At 42.9% G+C, this 20,338-nt stretch overlaps 2 protein-coding genes across 2 annotated transcripts; one reads left to right on the forward strand and one right to left on the reverse strand.

The window, feature by feature from the left end:
• On the forward strand, positions 473 to 8,983 carry LOC8065714 (dynamin-2A). The gene is made up of 22 exons (XM_002436748.2): positions 473 to 819; positions 953 to 1,003; positions 1,114 to 1,234; positions 1,348 to 1,452; positions 1,869 to 1,930; positions 2,251 to 2,368; positions 2,456 to 2,792; positions 2,966 to 3,113; positions 3,219 to 3,320; positions 3,401 to 3,520; positions 4,201 to 4,284; positions 4,384 to 4,511; positions 4,964 to 5,048; positions 5,193 to 5,331; positions 5,677 to 5,753; positions 5,924 to 5,980; positions 6,192 to 6,330; positions 6,419 to 6,573; positions 6,773 to 6,886; positions 6,966 to 7,033; positions 7,660 to 7,832; positions 8,351 to 8,983. Exons 1-22 carry the CDS (start codon positions 679 to 681, stop codon positions 8,566 to 8,568), a joined length of 2,742 nt encoding a protein of 913 aa, XP_002436793.1. The 5' UTR covers positions 473 to 678; the 3' UTR covers positions 8,569 to 8,983.
• Positions 12,201 to 16,211, reverse strand: LOC8061500 (endoglucanase 16). Its single transcript, XM_021450507.1, has 5 exons — positions 15,456 to 16,211; positions 15,101 to 15,313; positions 14,333 to 14,533; positions 13,271 to 13,525; positions 12,201 to 13,146 (listed from the first exon to the last, which is right to left on the reverse strand). The coding sequence occupies exons 1-5, from the start codon at positions 15,765 to 15,767 to the stop codon at positions 12,433 to 12,435; spliced, it is 1,695 nt and encodes a 564-aa protein (XP_021306182.1). The 5' UTR covers positions 15,768 to 16,211; the 3' UTR covers positions 12,201 to 12,432.

The raw sequence follows: 20,338 nt of genomic DNA on the forward strand, positions 1-20,338 counted from the left end.
TAGAATCATAAATTTCTATGGGTACTCAATGAAGGAGACATATATAAAATTATTACTCGATTGACCTACAACTTCGTAGCCTCTCATTTTTGAAACATTACAAGAACATTTAAATCCACACTAATTCAAATATACAATTTTTCAGATCTCAACACTTGTAGGCCGGCGTGAGAAATTTTTTATTTCCATGTAGTCGCCATGTAAAAAACTTTTTCATATTCTTTTGAGGCCGATGACTAGCTTTTGTAAAATTAAAATGAATTATATAGTTAATAATTAATAAAACATACAAAAATACAGAGTTTTCTCAATTCAACAGGCCATCGCTTCATGGGCCACGTCCTGGTGCAAACCCGATGGGAGTAGGGGCCCGTTCCAACATGCGAAACCCAACCGCTCTTCGAAAAATTGTGCACCTTCGCAGCCAAGCAAGCAAACGACTCCGTTGATGTGCAGTGCTCCTCCGTTCCCATCTCTGTGCCTGTGAATCTGTCTCTCTCGTGTGTCGCCCAAATCCACCACCCCCACGCCTCCCCCACCCCATCCCCGTGTAGATTTCAAATCCGCGTCAGGCCAGGCCAGGCCAGGGCAGAGCTCAGGTCTCGGTCTCCCCCTTCGCCGCCAGTTGCCGCAGCTCCCACAATCCCTCGAGATCCGCCGCCGGGGAGACCGCTGACCATGGAGGCCATGGAGGAGCTGTCGGAGCTCGCCGAGTCGATGCGCCAGGCGGCGTCGCTCCTCGCCGACGACGACCCCTCCGACGACGCCGCGCCGCGCCGCCCCACCACCTTCCTCAACGCCGTCGCCCTCGGCAACGTCGTGAGTATCGGTCCCCCCGCTCCCCCACCCCACCCCACGAGACCCCTCGCGATCTGCTCCTGCTGCTAGCGTGCTGCACTTCTGCTGCTCGTGTGACCCGATCTGATCTGTTCCGATCCGTTTGTCCGTGCAGGGCGCTGGCAAGTCGGCCGTGCTGAACAGCCTCATCGGCCACCCGGTCCTGGTGAGCTCCTATCTCCTTGCCGAGCGGCTTAGTTCCTTTTCGTCCCTCTTCCCCTTCTCGCGCTGTGTTTTTTTTTTACTGGATTTGGACGGTGTTGGTGTGCGGTGCAGCCGACGGGGGAGAACGGGGCGACGCGGGCGCCGATAGTGGTTGACCTTCAGAGGGAGCCGGGGCTCAGCAGCAAGGCCATCGTGCTGCAGATCGACAGCAAGTCGCAGCAGGTCTCCGCAAGTGAGTTGGATCTCGTGGCCGTGCTTCCTGCATCTATTGACGAGTTTTGGAAGCTTGGGGACTGAGCCTGATCTTGACCCTGATATTTCCTGTTTCGTTCTGCTGTGCCGCAGGTGCCCTCCGGCATTCACTGCAGGACAGGCTCAGTAAGGGGGCGTCTGGTGGATCAGGGAGGGGCCGTGCTGATGAGATTTACCTCAAGCTGCGGACGAGTACAGGTTTGTTTGTGCTGCGAGTAGCATAACCATTTAAGCAACTATGTTGCTGTTTTTCTTTCCGTTTCACTAGCATTGTACAGAACACTGTGTTAGTACATGCTCACACAGTCACACTTTTTGTGACGGTGCAAGGTGCTGAACTTGTAGAGTTGTTGTAGTCATGGAACAATGATGAAATAACAATTGGGCTGGGATATGTATGCTTGTGACACTGTATGCTGTGTGTTTGCGCATTGCACTGTGGAGCAGTATAATCATTTGCGAGAACATCTTTCTATGTCTTGATGCCTAACTAACATAACATTGGTGAACCCCACACATAATTTCTGTACTAAATCTTCTTTGTTCGTTTGCCTTTTTATTTTGTTGTGCTGCTTTATGAAACCCTCACAGTACTTTTACTGTTTTTTCTTCAGCTCCCTCATTAAAGCTGATTGATTTACCTGGGATAGATCAGCGAGCTGTTGATGATTCCATGGTAGGTATTTGAATTATTTCTAAACTTTTTTTTTTTGCTGTACTTAGATGCTTAGAGATTAGGTAGAGTGCTGATTAACTGGTTGTGTAGTAATATCCACAATGAACTTTCATCAGAGCATTGAATCGTGAAAGACAAGCTACAATTTTTTTTATCTTGGGACCACTAGAACATAGCTTTCTTTTCTCTGTACCTTGTTTCATTTTATTTGATAGCTTTTGAATTACCCTTGCACATTTATTTATGGAGATCACTTCTAGTTCTTTTAAGGCCATCAACTTCTTACTCTTTAGAAGAATGCTGATTGTTTCTTACTTTAGATCAATGAGTATGCTGGGCACAATGATGCAATACTGCTCGTTGTCATACCCGCAATGCAAGCTGCTGATGTCGCATCGTCTCGAGCTCTGAGGTTGGCCAAGGATATCGATTCAGATGGTCTGTGTCTTTTCTGAAAATGTCCTCGTTAGTTCCATTGCCACTGTATTGTAGTAACTGACGTATTTTCATTCACTGTAACTGTAGGGACAAGAACTGTTGGTGTTATAAGCAAAGTTGATCAAGCAAATGGAGATGCAAAAACTATAGCTTGTGTTCAGGCCCTACTGTCGAACAAGGGTCCAAAAAACCTTCCTGACATCGAGTGGGTTGCTCTAATTGGACAATCTGTTGCGCTTGCGTCAGCACAATCAGCTGGGTCTGAAAACTCGCTAGAAACAGCTTGGCGAGCTGAAGCTGAAAGCCTGAAAAACATCTTAACTGGAGCTCCCCAGAATAAGCTTGGTAGAACTGCTTTGGTTGATACAATTGCTAAGCAAATCCGTAAAAGAATGAAAGTGCGGGTTCCTAACCTATTGAGTGGGTAAGAATTATGTCTCGGTTCTTCAGTAACATCGTATCTGCTATCTAATACTTATATATAAATGCTATATAGTGGCACATGAGTTCTTCTATTACTACAATGGTGTTAATTCACTTTTATGCATGGTATGTTGCTAAAATTAAACCCGCTTGCTTCTTGTGCTGCAATTTCAGCCTTCAGGGTAAGTCTCAAATGGTGCAAGATGAACTGGCAAGGCTGGGTGAATCTATGGTACAGAGTCCTGAAGGAACCCGGGCAGTTGCTTTGGAGCTGTGCCGAGAATTTGAGGACAAGTTTCTTGCTCACATAACATCTGGTGAGGTTAGTAATGAACTTACACTCAAATTTGGTTATGCAGTTATACCTCCTAAAATGAATAGTTGATAATGATGTGAGTAACAAAGTGTACTGTTTTCAATATAAAAGGGATCTGGTTGGAAAATTGTTGCAAGTTTTGAAGGCAAGTTTCCAGACAGAATTAAACAGCTACCATTGGACCGACATTTCGATCTCAACAATGTCAAAAGGGTACGATCACTTTCAATTTTTTCATTGAGCTTTGGTTGGCAGTTAGCACATAATTAAACAGATTTTTCTCCACACAATAGATTGTCTTGGAAGCCGATGGTTATCAACCATATTTGATATCTCCAGAGAAAGGGTTGAGATCCTTAATAAAAATAGTACTGGAAATGGCAAAGGAACCATCACGACTATGTGTTGAAGAGGTACGTACCAATCAATCAATAAGAAAAATAAGCCATCACAACTCTGTGTTAGCTTGTACACATTTAATTTTGTTCTTCCCTACCCCTCAGGAGACAAGCAGTGAAGAAAATTAGTAGCTGCGTTTTCACAATTTGTTGCATACTCACCCTAATATTTTATTATGCTCTACAACACTGCTAAGACCACTCTTCCAGGGCCAATGATAAAAGCTACTCCATCCCAAAAGGAATGCATGTCCAGGTTCAGACCTAGGATTGCATTCGTTTTGGGATGGAGGGAGTACCTTATAAATTAAAGTTTAGTTCTCATTGGATTCATTTGAATGATGTGTATTTATTTTTGTTTACCTGTTCTTGCTCTTGCCTACCTGATTTTAGTTTTTAAAATTGAGGTTGAATTTCATTTACCATGACTAATATCCCTCAGCTGTTAGCTAGTAACTACTAATGAATGTGATCTCTATCTAGAGGAAATTCTTTATGTCCAATTAGGTTTTGGTCTACCAGGCGTTTTCTATGTGCTATTATATGTTATGCCCTCTTTGGTATTGTCTTTGTCAGTCATGTCTTGTGTATATTGTCGTGAAGTTCTTTGTGTGTACACATTGTGAAGTAATACTATATATAGTTTGTGTCCATCTTGCTTCCTTCCATGGAAAACTAATTTTCCATTGCATTAGGTTCATCGTGTATTGTTGGACATAGTCAATGCTTCCGCAAATGCCACACCAGGACTTGGAAGGTATCCTCCATTCAAGCGTGAGGTATCACTTTTTCTGTTTTACACGTATTTTTCCTCTTCCTGCTTGTTGATACTGTGTTTTGGCCTTTTTGAGGTATAAACTTTCTTCTGTCTGCTCAAGGTTGTTGCAATAGCATCAAATGCATTGGAGACCTTCAAAAATGATGCAAAAAAGATGGTCGTCGCACTTGTTGATATGGAACGTGCCTTTGTTCCTCCCCAACACTTCATCCGCTTAGTGCAAAGAAGGTCAGTCATCAGGTTGCTGTAGTTTGTTTCTAGTTGTTATATTTCATTCGCATTGCTCTGTGCTTGTAACTTGACAAGAAGAAGTATTGTATGCTTCCATTTGTCACCTCGTTTTCCACTGTAAGCCTGGCATTGCTGGACCATTAGATTCAATTGGCTTTAGGCTGAGGTAGTACAAAACATTTATGCACTTCCAAATAGCTACTCTATTATTTAACCACATCATACATAAACACAGACGGAAATAGGCGACTTAAGGTTGTGATTGTGACTCTTCTCTCTTTGGGTTTTTTATGATTTATATGTAACATATATGTTATCTATGTTGTATGTCGTGAATTGCAGTTCTGTTGTAAACTAAACTGTCCATTATTCAGCTCCAGCAACATCTGGTTTCATGATGAGGTTATGAAACACTGACCCATGGCCTTCTATTTGTCTTGTATTGATAGAATGGAAAGGCAGCGTCGGGAGGATGAGTTAAGAAATCGATCTTCTAAGAAAACACAGGATGCTGAACAGTCAACATCTAAGAGGGTATGATTTTGCGTCTGTGCGGTGGTATTTTTAATATAAATATTGAACTATAGGATCTTATGGTTAGACGTGTATAGTTCATACTGACTTTTTTGGCTTACAGTTACAGTATATATTGGCTTCAATCTTAAACTGTTATTATAGGCCTCCAGTCCCCAAACAGATGCTGAACAAGGCGGTGGCAGCTTAAAATCAATGAAAGACAAATCTGGCCAGCAAGATAAAGACGCAAAAGAGGGATCAAATTTGCAGGTTGCTGGTCCTGCTGGTGAAATTACTGCAGGTACAATGCTCCTAAGATCATACTGTGCCTAAGTTAGGTCATGGAAATACAGTGTCAAACATTATTCACCTATGCTTGTGCAAACTAATATTCTGCTAAACCAAAAATAGATATCAAATTTTTCTTTAATGTTGCCACAAATTAGCTGCATACTTGCACCATGTACTAACTAACTTCAATCTTTTTGAGACGTTCCCCATTTAGTTTGTTAGATTAGCTTGGGCAACATAACAAGAATTCTCTTGATAAACTGCTTCAACCACTTCGCATGTGTTCGTGGTAGTGGATACATTTTGATTGATTTGAGAAGTAAACCTATAAGCATATTCTTCTGTTCCTCTGCAGGTTACCTCTTAAAGAAAAGCGCAAAAACTAATGGGTGGAGCAAAAGATGGTTTGTTCTTAATGAGAAGAGTGGAAAGGTTAATCAGTTCTTCAGAACATTTCTTTTGAACTCTTGATTTGTTTGATATGTATGTGGAAGACCTTTGGTTTTCAACTGTTTACTTACTGCTTATTGGTTATTGTATTTTATGGTTATTGTTTGATCTGTGGGTGTGGTTTTATTCACTATGTGTTGTTTCTATGCCAGCTTGGGTACACAAAGAAACAAGAGGAGAGACATTTTCGTGGTGTCATCACTCTTGAGGTGTGCATAACCTTTGCCTTCATAATGTGTTATTTATTGAGATGATATAATGATCATGTAACTTTTGCATTACCACTTCAACAGTCTTTCCCTGTTCTCTGGACCGTAGTGGAAAGTTATACTGATTTTGCAAAACATGGCTCAATGTAAAGAACTGTGAGATGGACTACTTTGGCAAGGTGCTTATGTTGTAAGCTGTATTCATTTGCAGGAGTGCAACCTTGAGGAGGTAGAGGAGGAAGAACCTTCTAAAAGTTCAAAAGACTCAAAAAAGGCAAATGGATCAGAAAAAACACCAAGTCTTGTATTTAAGATTACTAACAGGGTTGCATACAAAACAGTCCTAAAAGGTTGATACACCCTTGAATCGTACAGCCTACAGAGTTATATTTGCTTCATGATTCTGTTTTTTATGATTCTTTGCTTTAAATTTTGCAGCTCATAGTGCTGTTGTGTTAAAGGCTGAGAGCATGGCTGACAAGGTTGAGTGGGTAAATAAGATCAAAGCTGTTATTCAGAGCAAAGGGGGTTCTTTCAAGGGTCCAAGTACTGAGGGTGGCTCTATGAGGCAAAGCAATTCGGATGGCGCTTTAGTAAGTTCTAGATTAACATAATTGAATTGCATTTCTAGCTTTCATTGTAGTTTTTTGTAACTCAACTTAAATCTTCATTTATTGGGGGTCATCATGTAATTTTAGGTTCCCTTGTAGTTGTATGTTTTAGAAGTGCCAATATAAATACTGTTCCAGTAAAATACACAAACTAACATGTGATCATACACTTTTTTGAAAGGATACTATGGCACGGAGACCTGCTGATCCTGAAGAAGAACTTAGATGGATGTCTCAAGAAGTTCGTGGTTATGTTGAGGCTGTTTTGAGCAGTCTTGCAGCAAATGTTCCGAAGGTTCATATTGTTCTGTCAATCAGCTTATATGGCCTTGTATTTGTGTCAAATTTTGATTATTTGTCTGTGCTTATATTAGGCTATTGTGCTTTGCCAAGTGGAGAAAGCAAAGGAAGATATGCTTAACCAGCTATACAGCTCGATAAGGTTGATTTTCTGTACATTAATACTCCCTCTGTTCTCAAACACTTGGCATTCTGGACAAGATGCAGTCAAACTTTTGAAACTTCAACTGTCAGTTTATAAGATATTGTTTAGTTTGCAAACAGAAGAGCCATGTGTAGACTTTTGTTGAGAAATAATTTCGTAATCCCATAAATATTAGCTTTATAAATAAAATATGCTGTGATAGTGGTCAAAGTTGAATACGAAATGAAAATATATTGGAAGGAGTATGTGTTTTCTATTTCTTCATCCAGAGATTAGCACCTAGCAGGTTGTTTGTGCTAAATAGCTTAATAATCTCACATTTCAGTTAGAATAAGAAATATTGTTGCAATATGCCATTCAAGGAAATAAAGCTGGCATATACTTGAACATACTAGTACACTAACTCCTTGACCTAGTATATGCCTGTATGATTGTTCTGAATTCCTTACTTTATCTGAATATTGTTTCGAAATTAAGGATGTAAAACTCACTATTACAGATGGATATTCTCCCCTTTTGTAGTATTTCTAATCAATTTTGTTTTGCCATATGTTCAGTATGGCTTGTGCTTATATTTAGTACATTTTGAATAACTTTTGTATTTTCATTCATTTCTCTACCAGCGGGCAAAGCAATGTTAAGATTGAAGAGCTTCTTCAAGAGGACCATAATGCTAAGCGCAGAAGGGAGAAGTACCAAAAACAATCATCACTCTTGTCAAAACTTACTCGTCAACTCAGTATCCATGACAACAGGGCATCTGTTTCCTCTTATTCTAATGACACCACTGAAGCTGGTAAGCTGCCATTTTCATTGTCTGTTTACCAACATAAAGTGCAATAGCCCCCCCCCCCCCCCCCCCCCCAATGTTAAAGACGATTGGCCAATATGGTTTAGTGCCTAATGTAGATAATAAACTGTCCGTGGGCTCATTGAAGGTACTTTCTTAAGATTCCTGGCCAAACAAAACAAATTAGCTGGTGATTATTACTTGATAAAGCAGTGCTAGTAGTCCTGTGCTAACCATAGTTCTGATGTTTGTATAAGCAATGGTCATGCAAAGGAGCCAAGGAGGCTCATATCCCAAAGCCTTATTTAGCTAATGAACCTTATGGTCAAGGCTGGTCTAGCTTATGTTCGCTATACCAAATAGATCCTTTAGATGTTCATGTGGTTATCCCATTTAGTATTTGATACATTTTGCATACTTGTTGGATGCACTGCACACTGAAGGTATGATTAAATAGCAATTTAGATATTTTGTTTCACATTATGTGGAAGATTTCATAACAATCCAAAAATCATTATTTGCAGAGAGCCCTCGAACACCGAGCCGCTCAGGTGAGGACTGGAGGTCTGCCTTTGATTCTGCATCAAATGGGCCTGTTGCTGCAAGCAAAAACAGTGAATCAAGGTCGAGAAGTGCTGATGGTCGCAGTCGGCGCTACGAGAATGGCGATGTGAGCTCAGGTGCCAACTCTGGCAGCCGGCGCACACCGAACCGGTTGCCACCAGCGCCGCCGAAATACTAATCGTGCTGATTGGTATTCATGAACATTATGTATTCTTGCCTGGCACACGCCCCTTGTTTGTCATATGGGTTATTGGAGGAGCGTATTCCAGATCGGCTGCTAGGGATTGTGGTGTAGTGGAGTCTGGGGTGATTGCGTGAACATTGTGTTCCCAGGTCGCTGCGACTCAGATGAGTTGTTTATAGAAATATATAGGTAACCATGGTCTCTACTGTTTATTATCTCCGCATATTTATGCCCTGGTGCCGTCCCTGCCTTTGGGATTTTGTTCGGAAGATCGATCTTGCTTTTCGCAATTGGTCGTTCTAGGACGACGGCTGTCAGACTAAGATTTTATGTTGTCCTCCCCCGCATATTGTTCTTTGCCCCTGATGATTCTTATTAAGACATGGTACATATATATGACTTGAAGCTTCACGTTGTGGTTGCCATTTTTCGGGATTTAGAGTGGTAGAGACCATGGACGAAAGTAAGGCCTTGTTGGCCTTGTTTAGTTCCCAAAAAATTTTGTCAAATTTTTTAGATTCTCCGTCACATCGAATCTTCCAATACATGTATGGAGCATTAAATATAGACGAAAATAAAAACTAATTGTACAGTTTATCTATAATTTACGAGATGAATCTTTTGAGCCTAATTGGTCTATGATCGGATAATATTTGTCATATACAAATGAAATTACAGTGTTTATTTTGCGAATAGTCCGTGCTGACAAGTGGGCAACAACGCAAAATGGAAATGGGTTCATTTATGGAAGCCCAATACGTATTTTTGCATGAGCTTATGGAAGTCCAATATGTTCCTGCAGTTTAAATAAATTCTTCCTTTTTTTTTTGATAAACTGGATAAATTCTTGCTATTGACATAGGAGTGGTCTTATATTTCCTCAGGCCTTGTTTAGTTCACCCTGAAAACTAAAAAGTTTTTAAGATTTCCCGTCACATCGAATCTTGCGTCACATGCATGAAGCATTAAATATAAACGAAAATAAAAATTAATTACATAGTTTACCTGTAAATCGCGAGATGAATCTTTTGATCCTAATTAGTTTATGATTGGACAATATTTGCCACAAACAAACGAAAATGCTACAGTAGCGAAATCCAAAAAAAATTGCATCTAAACAAGGCCTCAAGTCTCAAAGTGTAGGTTGCTTTAGCTTTAGAGCATGTTTATAGAGCTCCAACATCTCTAGATCCATAAAAACAAGAGAAACCTATAACAACTAGGAGGATTCCTCGCGCGTTGCTGCGAGTATGAAGAATAAATATAAATGGGTTAGTATGTTAATCACTAAGAATCAGGAGATGTATATGTTGGTGTTGGTAATGCAACAATATATGTTAATAAATGATGTTGTTTGCTAATGTAAATAGCTTGAATGAAGACATAATGGTATGTATTAGTTTGATGTGTTAGTGAATGCTAATATAGACACTTTGTATGTTGAGAATCGAATGTGCTATGTGCTACTGGGATATTTTAGTAGATGCTGATGTGAACATTTTACATGATAAAAGAAATAACTAGTGTGGTTTATCTTTATAAGAGATAATTGCTACTCAAAAACATGTCGTCCCTTCAATGCCATATGTTTAAATGGTAAAGAGTAATATTGTATTCTAGCCATTCATTCTTTACGCCTCGTTTAATCCTAGCTGTTCATCTATTTTCCTTTCTCTATCCCACTGCCTGTATCTTGGTTTGCAACGTTGGGTAGTTCAAGGATAACTCCCGCAGCCAAAAAACATGGCAAACTGGTTGATACTGTGGTGGCTCTTTAAACGTTTTAGGCAAACTCAATTAGTAAACTTTGCTACACCAGACAGGAACCACATACAATATGATTGCCAACAGTTCCATTCACAAAATTGATTTGGCAACGAGTGGAAAGCTGGTCTGAACAGCAAGAGCTACAACTTAACCAAACCGTGACAAGGATCAGCGACCGGTGGATTAAGCTGAACCCAGGAAGAGGAAGAGGTGTAAGTAACGCACATAACCTGCTAGCAACAACCATCATCTACACAGCTTGTGGAATCTGTGGAAACAAAGGTGCAAAAGAGTGTTTGACAATAGAGTGCAATCTGCAGAGCACCTCAGCTCCTTGCGGCTATCAGAGACGACATTCAGGGCAATACAGCAGGCATCGGAGTGATCCGCGCCCAAAGAAGTGGACTTTCTTTTGGAGGGTTCTTTACTCTCCTTTTTTTTCTTTTATTTTGTTACCTGTATAGCCTGTTGGATATTTAGTCATTTTATACCATGCATTATTCCATAAAAACGATAACCAGTGTACTAACACAAGTATTATACAAGCGACAGCTTCATAATTGGTACTGTTACTACTTCCAGCAAAACATATTATGCGAAGTAATAGAACTGCAGTAACAAAATAGAGTGCATAGAGAGTATTAGCATTATACCCTAGCGTGGCACTTCCGGTACCCGCGGAAAGTGAGCCACCAGTCATGTTGACGTCGCTACCGCCTCCTGCGGAGTTGTCATTGGCGGCGTCATTCCCGACAGCTAGGGTACTTCTAGTACCGACGGCCATCACAGCAGTAGTTGGCGAAGGTGAAGCAGTCGCAATCATGTTGGGACAACAGGAAGCAGTCGCACCGGAAGGTGCTCCCCAAAAACTTGATTTCCCGCCTACCCCGAGCAAAGTACGCTTGACGGGAGAAGAAGTTCCGGAGGCCTGCTACCAGAGACCTCTATGCTCGCAGAGGCTCTGGTCGGAGATGCAGCACAGCAGCTCGAGCTCAAAAGATGGTGGCGGCTGGAGAAGGGAAATGGACACAAGAGATGAAACCCTAGTGTGCAGACGGGGGCCTTTATATAGGCACGCCCCTGTCGGCTTCCACCCAAAGAGGGATGAACCTCGGCTCGGCGGCGGCGGCGCCGCCCGCGTGTGGCTTTCCGGTTTTCCTCCTCATCTTGTCTATTGGAGCATCCCAAGGCTCACTATTTAAGTTGATAGCCTTGCTAGTGATTAGTCCATTTGGTACTAATCACTTTTGCACCTAACACTAATTGTGTGCCTTTGAGGTTTATTGAATTATTAGAATGGGCCTGACCCAATTACTCTAACATAGCCTGCATCTGTTGCAGATTTTTTTTGTTTCTCTTAACACTCTGTAAACTTGCTACTTCTCAGTACTAATGAAAAGGCAGAACACCTGCCATTGATGTTCAAAAAAAGGCTTAAGGCCACTTGGTTGTCGGTGTTACTTTTTCATGAACCCCGCGGCATTATTTTTCAGATATGGAGGGGCATAGAAACCTGCATTTTTTAAGTAGAAATTGAAATGCTCATCATAAGCTATGGTCCAATAATGGCCACTTTCAGTGCACATAACACGCCATTTCCCTGCAAACTTTGCAGCTGAAAGAGCTCTCCTTTGCATCGTCAGCGTGAAAAAGCCAACCGCACTTGACATCTTTCTCGACGTTACATACATATATTCATTCAGTACTACTCTGCAGAATATCAGACTTTCTTTATATATCCGGTACTCTTCAGAATAATATTTGATTGTAGGTGCCTCGCTACGCTGAAATTGCTTTACAAGATTCTGTGATCATTGCGTGCATGAGCTGCAAATGATTTGCGAGGCAAGCTAGCTGGGTGATCTGAATGAAAGACATTCTTTCTTGTATTTTTTTCTCTGATATTTACGGGGAGGGAATTTACACTTGCTTTGCCAAATCCCTCCTCCTATCCTTTTTTTTCCCCATCGTATACAAATAATATAATTTGCTGTGAAGAGCGCCTTCACTTCACATCTACTCCGTATCCGTAGAAGAAAAGAATGAACTAAAGAATAGGTGCAAAATTGTACAAGCACCCCCACTGTATGACTATCTATTTACACTTGTCGCCGTCTCCCCGCCGGGCTGCGACGCCGCCGCCGCCGCCTCGTCCCGGGCCAGCCTGTTGAGCATGGCGAACATGCCGACCATGGGCGCCGTGTTGTACGTGCACGCCTCCGTCTGCATGTAGTTCTCCCTCTGGTCCCTGAACCGGTCCCGCCGGTCCGGCCCGCCGACGATGGCGCCGACGACGACGTTGGGGTTGGCGCCCTTGCGGATGAACCAGTCGTCGAACCCCTGCGCGCAGCCGATGAACTCCTTGCTGTGCTTGTACGGCACGATGGAGGCGGCGCGGTGGTGCACCCTCGCCGGGAACCGGGCGCCGTACCCGACCAGGTAGCTCATCCCGCGTGGGTTGCTGCCCAGCACGTAGTCGACCTGCGCACGGGCCAGCGCGAACACCTCGCCGGCGCTCGCCGCCGCCGCCGCCTCGCCGCCCGCGCCGCACGTCACGGAGGACGACGAGGAGGAGGAGGAGGAGGAGAGGTAGCCCGAGTAGACGGACAGCAGGAACGCGGCGCTGGTCACGTACTGCATGTTGTTCCACTGCCGCACGTACAGCATCCCGCCGGGGCTGCGCTCCACGTTGCCGTCGGCGGCGGCGTTCTTGCCCAGGCACGCGCACACGTAGTGCTCCGCCTTGGCCCTGTACTGCTCCAGCGTCTCCCTGTGCCGCGGCGAGTGCTCCCCACTCAGCAGCAGCTGAAAAATAATGAACCACAGAGACTTGTGTTGTTAGCAAATCACTCGTCCTTTCGTGTGTTTTTTTTAAAAAAATTATATATACAGTATAAAACAAATTAACAAGAAATATACGACGACGTACCCTGGCGGCGAGGATCTGGACGCCGGCGTACTTGACGTCCCAGCTGAACTCGGTGATGGCCCAGCCGGTGCCGCCGAAGTCGTCGGCGTTGTGGACGACGTAGTCGAGGTAGTGGGGGCGGCCGGTGGCGCGGTGGAGCCAGAGCGCGGCCCAGAGGAGCTCGTCGTGGTAGCCGCTGACGGAGGCGTAGTAGCTCTTCACCTCCGCGATGCTGCTGTCGTACTTGCCCCGGTACTTGTCGGCGAACTCGAACAGCTGCAAATCAAAGTACAGCGCATGCATGCAGCAGCTCAGTTTTTTTTTTTTTGTCCATGGTTCTTCGACCATTATTATTCGAGCTAGCTTAGCTGGGTGATCATCAGTGCTACTCACTGTTCACACACCATACCAGTACTAACCAACCAGCTAATATTCCAGTAGAGTGGCCTGGCCTAGCTAGCTGCTAGCTCTGCCTGGACGATTGCCCCTGCCATGATCGATGGATGGATCGAGATGATCCATCATCATCATCACTGCATCGTTGTAATAACGTGATGACATGGCTGGCTCTGCTTAGCTTTGCAGGAGATCAATCGACCCCATCACAACGTGACCGAATGTGGTGGTTACGTTCAGCCGCTTAATGAGTAGTTTCTGCTCACCTAACCCTGACAGTAACATGATGCTACGTTGTGATTATACCTATCAACTCCATCGATCCGTCGGACCCCACATGGCAGCCTGTGTGGACCGACAGGACAGCATGTTTTCACACACACACACGGTACAAAGTTCAAACCCCCCTTGACCCGAGACGTCACGCGCCACGTGCGCCGGGCCGGCTGCTGCACAGCACAGACAGGGGTAGCCACGAGTGTGAACCAGGAGAAGAAGAAGAAAATCGTGCGGCTCCGACCGGCCAGATTCCGCAGCACGACAAAAAAAAAAAAGCTCTCTGGACAGTTCTGAGCCAATCGGGGGCGGCGCTGACCGTGCGGTGCGGTAACGAATCTCATGATTAGCAGCAGCGGTGATTAATTAAGATATTACTGTCATCATCATCAGTAACAGTAAGTAAAGTACCTGCAGCGCGTGGTGGAGGAGGAGGCTGGCGTAGTGCGGGTTGTGCTCCCGGAACACCATGGACGCGGCGGCCATGGCGGCCGCTGTCTCGCCGGCGACGTCGGAGCCTGGCCGGTCGCGGTCCACCTTGTACGCCTGCCTCGACGTCGTCATGTCCTCCGGCCGCTGCCAGCAGTAGTGGTCCGTGTCGCCGTCGCCCACCTGGCATCACGCACCACCAGTGGTTAATCATTATGCATGAGCAGATGAGCTAGCTAGCTCTACATCACGTACTACTGTACAATACATTGTCAGTCAGAGCCGCCACCGAAATCCATCGGGAAAAAAAAAATAAAGGAGCGTATATATATATATATATATATATATAAACGAACAGCTCGCAGCACTGGCTAGCTAATCCCCCATGTGAAAGCACAATGATGGAGCGTGTGAGATTTGCGCGTTCCGAACCGCAGCTTGTCCGCTAGCAGACAGTAGCGCCACCTAACAAATGTTCGTTCCCCTTTTCATCTTTCGAATTCGAATATTTTAGAAAAAAAATTTTCCTGCAACCACGACTGGTGTGTGTGGATGCATGTCTGTTGGTCGCTCTCACTACGACCTGGGTTTAATTAGTTTATCTTGCTTGTTTATTATTAACCATATGCATGTTTGCTAGTCCACGCGACGATGTGATTAGCTAGGTGATTGCTAATTAAATTTTGTTACTGTAAATGGCAAGGAGTAATAGCTATAACAATTCAGTTACTAGCTAGTCGGTCGGTGTACCTCTGCCCAGAGCTCGTCGGGCCTGGTGTGCGCCTTGATGAAGTAGTCGGTGCCCCACTTGATGGACTCGAGCGCGTGGGCGAGCTCGCCGGCGTCGGCGACGTCGGCGCCGTACTCGAGCAGGCTCCAGGAGAGCATGGTGACGGTGAAGGCCATGGGCAGGCCGAACTTGACGTGGTCGCCGGCGTCGTAGTACCCGCCCACCAAGTCCACCTGAAAATTGGGAAGAAAAAGAAAAAGGCGACCCAGCGATTGAGATGAGATCCAACAAAGCACCGTCGTCGTCGTCTCAGTCGGTGACGTTGGCCGTCGCCGGTCACGAAGCAAACACAGCAGCAGTGGCAACGTAACGTACCCCTTGCTCGAGGCCGTCGGTGAGGCCCGAGTGGTCGCGCCACGCGACGCGCTGGCCGTGCGGCAGCCGCCCCGACCTCTGCGCCTCGAAGTAGAGCAGGCTCTTCCGCAGCGCGTCCTCGTAGTCGTGCCGCGCCGACGACGGCTCAGGCGGCTCGGTGGCAGCCGACGACGCCGGCGGAAGCAACGCGGAGGCGAGGAGAGCCGCGACGGCGAGGAGATTCCCGAGCCGGCCCGGCCGGAGCCACAGTCCCGCTCCCGCGGCGGGCGCGGCAGACGTGCCGCCGCCGCCGCTTCTCGTGATCCTCCTCATCGACGCCGCCTCGAAACGACCGGAAACGACGACGACGACGACACTCGCTGGTGTGCTGACGCTGTGTACCGGCCGGTCAGCCTCCGGCGGCTAGGAAGGACTGCTGGACGACGTACGGGTAGAGCCGAGCGAGACGGAGGCACTGGCACACCACGACGATCGTCGGAGGTAGTAGCGCGTCGTAGCTAGGTAGCAGAGGAAGGACGGACGGATCGGCCGCTTGGTAGCTCGGTGGAGGTTGGTGTTACGTTGGCGTACGTAGCAGGTGGCGCGCGGCAGCCGTCGGTTGTTCGATCGGCGGTGGGAATCGGCCCGGGGAGCAGGAAGGGGGAGTGGGAGAGTGTGGTGGGCTGTCCAGTCTGCGGGGGGACGTCGCGCAGCCCTTATAAGGGCGAGCAGCGATGGAGGTTAGGTGACTTGGCGGATGGGGTCCATCCATCCATGGCCGCCGCGAAAGAAAATGGCAGGGGCAGCGGCATGGGATGCGAGTAATTCGTGCGTGGGGTGGTGAAGGAAGCTGCCTGGGACTGGGAGCGGGAGGAATGGCCGGGGCCGGCCGGATGAGGGACGGAATGGGCCCGGTTGGTTGACCGAATAAACTGAAGCTGTGCTGCTATTCCCGGGGAAATTAAGGATCGTTGCTCCTGGCTGGAGTTGAGTTGGGGGAGGAACCCCCGGCCAGCATCCGAATTGGGGAGGGACAGCCCGCGCCAGGTCCACGTACACGTACGTACGGAATGTCTGAGAAGCCTGCAGTTCGCAACAAATTTGGTCATATATATACTGTTTCTATACTTGGGCCTTGTTTAGTTCACCCAAAAATCAAAAAGTTTTTAAGATTCTCCGTCACCTCGAATCTTGCGTCACATGCATAAAGCACTAAATATAGATGAAAACAAAAACTAATTAAACAGATTGTCTGTAAATCATCAGACGAATCTTTTGGTCCTAATTAGTCCAAATGATTGGATAATATTTGCCACGAACAAACGAAAGTGCTACAACACCAAAATCTAAAAAATTTTCACAACTAAACAAGGCCTTGAAAACTTCAATTTATAGAATTATTCTAAGTCAAACTTTTAAAGCTTTGATCGAAATTTTAGATGAAACAACTCTAAAATTTATAATATCAAATTAATTAAATTTATTATATGATATATTTAATAAAATATTTATTTTATATATAGATATTGATGTTCTTTTTTTATAAAGTTGGTGAAACTTAAAATATATTTAACTGACATGAATTCTAGAAGTTGCATTTTTGGCGGGGAAAATAAGTACTAACTTGATCACCTAAATCCACGTCAATGAATGGCTACAGAAATCCGACGGGCCGGCCACCAGCGGGGTCACCTGCTCTCTGCCAGCAAAGAGAATTATGATAGCGGATAGAAGGGGATCAAAGTGCTGACATTATTTTTGGTGATCGCCGTTTTCCAAGTGTTTCTCCTGTTCGTATACCTATTAATGAGGTGGAGTAATATTTGAGATTTTGGAGTAATATTTGGGATTTTTTCTTTTAATGACAATGATTTTGCACTTCATGAATGTTCTCAGTATACAACAGAATAATGATAGCAGATACTAGTATGAATTTACAACTTTCCTAGACAACCAAAACCGGGGGCTGCAAGGGTCAGATTGAGGGAACAAGAATCTCCGTCCCATGATTTCCCACCTAACAGAAGTTAGGCCTTGTTTAGTTCCCAAAAAATTTTGCAAAATTTTTCAGATTCCCCGTCACATCGAATCTTTAGACGCATGCATGAAGTATTAAATATAGACGAAAATAAAAACTAATTACACAGTTTGGTCGAAATTGACGAAACGAATCTTTTGAGTCTAATTAGTCCATAATTGGACAATATTTGTCAAATACAAACGAAAGTGCTACAGTGTCGATTTTGCAAAAAAATTTGGAACTAAACAAGGCCTTAGCCAAGAGCGTGTGCGAATAGACAGAGAGGAGAAAGTGTAGATAAGGGTCCGCCCACTTTACCCACGTTTCTCATGAATTAAAAAAGTCATGACTTTTAAATCAAAGATCCAAATTAAATTCCGATTACATCATTGATTTTTTTTAATAAATATTTCAAAATAAGATCCCACATGAGTATATTTAAATAAATTTTATTAACGAAGATTTTCTTACGAAAGATAGAACATTTTTTAATTAAGCACAGATAATGTTCTAGATTCAAAGAACAATGTTCCGTTCTTGTAAGAAAATTTTCTTGATTTAGAAGAACAATGTTCTAGTTTTATATTCATGAAACTTGTATTATAATATACATAAAATTAAATAAATAAATAACATAACATAAATAAAAAAATAATAAAAATCTGGAGCAAATTTTAAGGAAAAAAATTAAAACACACCATATATAAAAATGAAAAGAACATCACATGGATACTTTTATACATCCTAAAATACATTATAGAACATCACATATATAATAAACGAATATCATTAAATATATCATAAAATAACATTAAAGACATTGTAGAACACCACTAAATATACCATAACACATCACATATACACTACATGAAACATCACAAAAAACATCATAGAACATGGCCTATATACTATGAGAACATTACAAAGAACATCTAGAACACCACCTATATACTACGAGAACATAAAAAAACATCATAGAACATCATAATACCCCATAAACATAAAAAAAATCATATAACATCACATGTATATTATGCAAACATCACAAAATACAACATAAAACATTACATGCATACCACGTGAACATAAAAAAATATCACATGTGCAATACGTGAACACCAAAAATATAGAACATCATATATATATATATATATACACTACACAAACATTACGTGTATATTACATGAACATCATAAAAAAATATTACAGAATAATATATGCATACCACGTGAACACTAAAAAACACAGAAAGATAATAAATTAAAATAATAATAATAATAATAATAATAATAATAATAATAATAATAATAATAATAATAATAAAGAAAATAAAAAAAATAATGGTGCACAAAAAACAAGAAAATAGAACATCACATGTACAACACGCCGAACATCAAAGAAATATAATACGAAAAAGAAAATATAAAATATACCAAATAAAATAATAATAAAAAAGGAAAAAACATAAAAAGAAAATTTAAATGCAAAATGAAGCATGAAAAAGAAAAAGAAAGATTGGAACAAAAAAAAGAATATAAAACAAAAAGAAGAAACTAACGTATAGGAAATAAGAAAAAAGAAAGAAAAAGAAAAGAAAAGAAATTAAAGAAAACAAAATATAGCAGGAAAAAAAGAAACAAAAAATAAAAAGAAAAGAAAACAACACGAGCGGTAGGGGAAAGAAAAGAAAAAGAAAAAAAACAAAAGAATAGGAAAGAAAAAAAACATACTTACCTGAGGCCTTGTTTAGTTCACCCTGAAAACCAAAAAGTTTTCAAGATTCCCCCATCACATCGAATCTTACGGCACACGTATGAAACATTAAATATAGACAAAAACAAAAACTAATTACATAGTTTATCTGTAAATCGCGAGATAAATCTTTTGATCCTACTTAGTTTATGATTGGACAATATTTGTTATAAACAAACGAAAATGCTATACTAGCAAAATCCAAAAACTTTCACATCTAAACAAAATATCTCCACGTGTCGCCGCCTGTTTTTTACCTATATTTAATGCTTGTTTATAACAAATATTGTCCAATCATAAACTAAGTAGGATCAAAAGATTTGTCTCGTGATTTACAGGTAAACTGTGTAATTAGTTTTTGTTTTCGTCTATATTTATTGCTTCATGCATTTGCCGCAAGATTCGATGTGACGAGAAATCTTGAAAATTTTTTAGATTTCGGTAGGAACTAAACAAGGCCTAACTAATCAAACCACCCGGGTCCCGTGCACACACACAGTACGTGAGCAGCTAGCGCGCTCGGTCCTTCTCTAGTTCTCCAGTACTGTAGCAGGAGCAGGAGCTGCTCGCCTCACCTCTGCATTCTCTCCTCGATGGTTGTTCGCTTGGCTGATACGATTGAAAGTAATATTGATTAATTTTTTATAAAAAAAATATTGATGAACAGATAAATTCAAAGAAACAAAGCTGTAACTCATGCTCACCATCGTACGGTAGAGGGCTTTTTTTTCGAAGCTTCGCTTTGCCTCCTCGGATCCTCTGCCTCCTGATCGTTGTAGGCTCAACCGTTGCCTGCGCTAATTAATCTATTGCTATGCCTAGATTGAAATCACACGCACATTGCGGTTTCCGGCACCCAACACGCGTAGGCCCTGCGTACGCGCTTTCAGCTGCCGCGCGCGCTTTGTCTGTCCTCATGCTTGCCATTTGTCTCGTCGTCCGTCCGTTATGATTATTGTGAAGCGGCTTTGTCTACAAAAAAAAAAAAATGCAAACACGTAAATATACTTAATTTAATAGAATATATAGAATAATACCTGATATGTAGAAATCAAGTCTATTTAGAGCAACTTCAGCAGTAGCCCCCAAAACTAGGCCCCTACTTTTAATTTAGGTGCTCCTCCTACTTTTT

This window comes from Sorghum bicolor, chromosome 10, assembly GCF_000003195.3.
Source record: "Sorghum bicolor cultivar BTx623 chromosome 10, Sorghum_bicolor_NCBIv3, whole genome shotgun sequence".
Taxonomy (NCBI): domain Eukaryota; kingdom Viridiplantae; phylum Streptophyta; class Magnoliopsida; order Poales; family Poaceae; genus Sorghum; species Sorghum bicolor.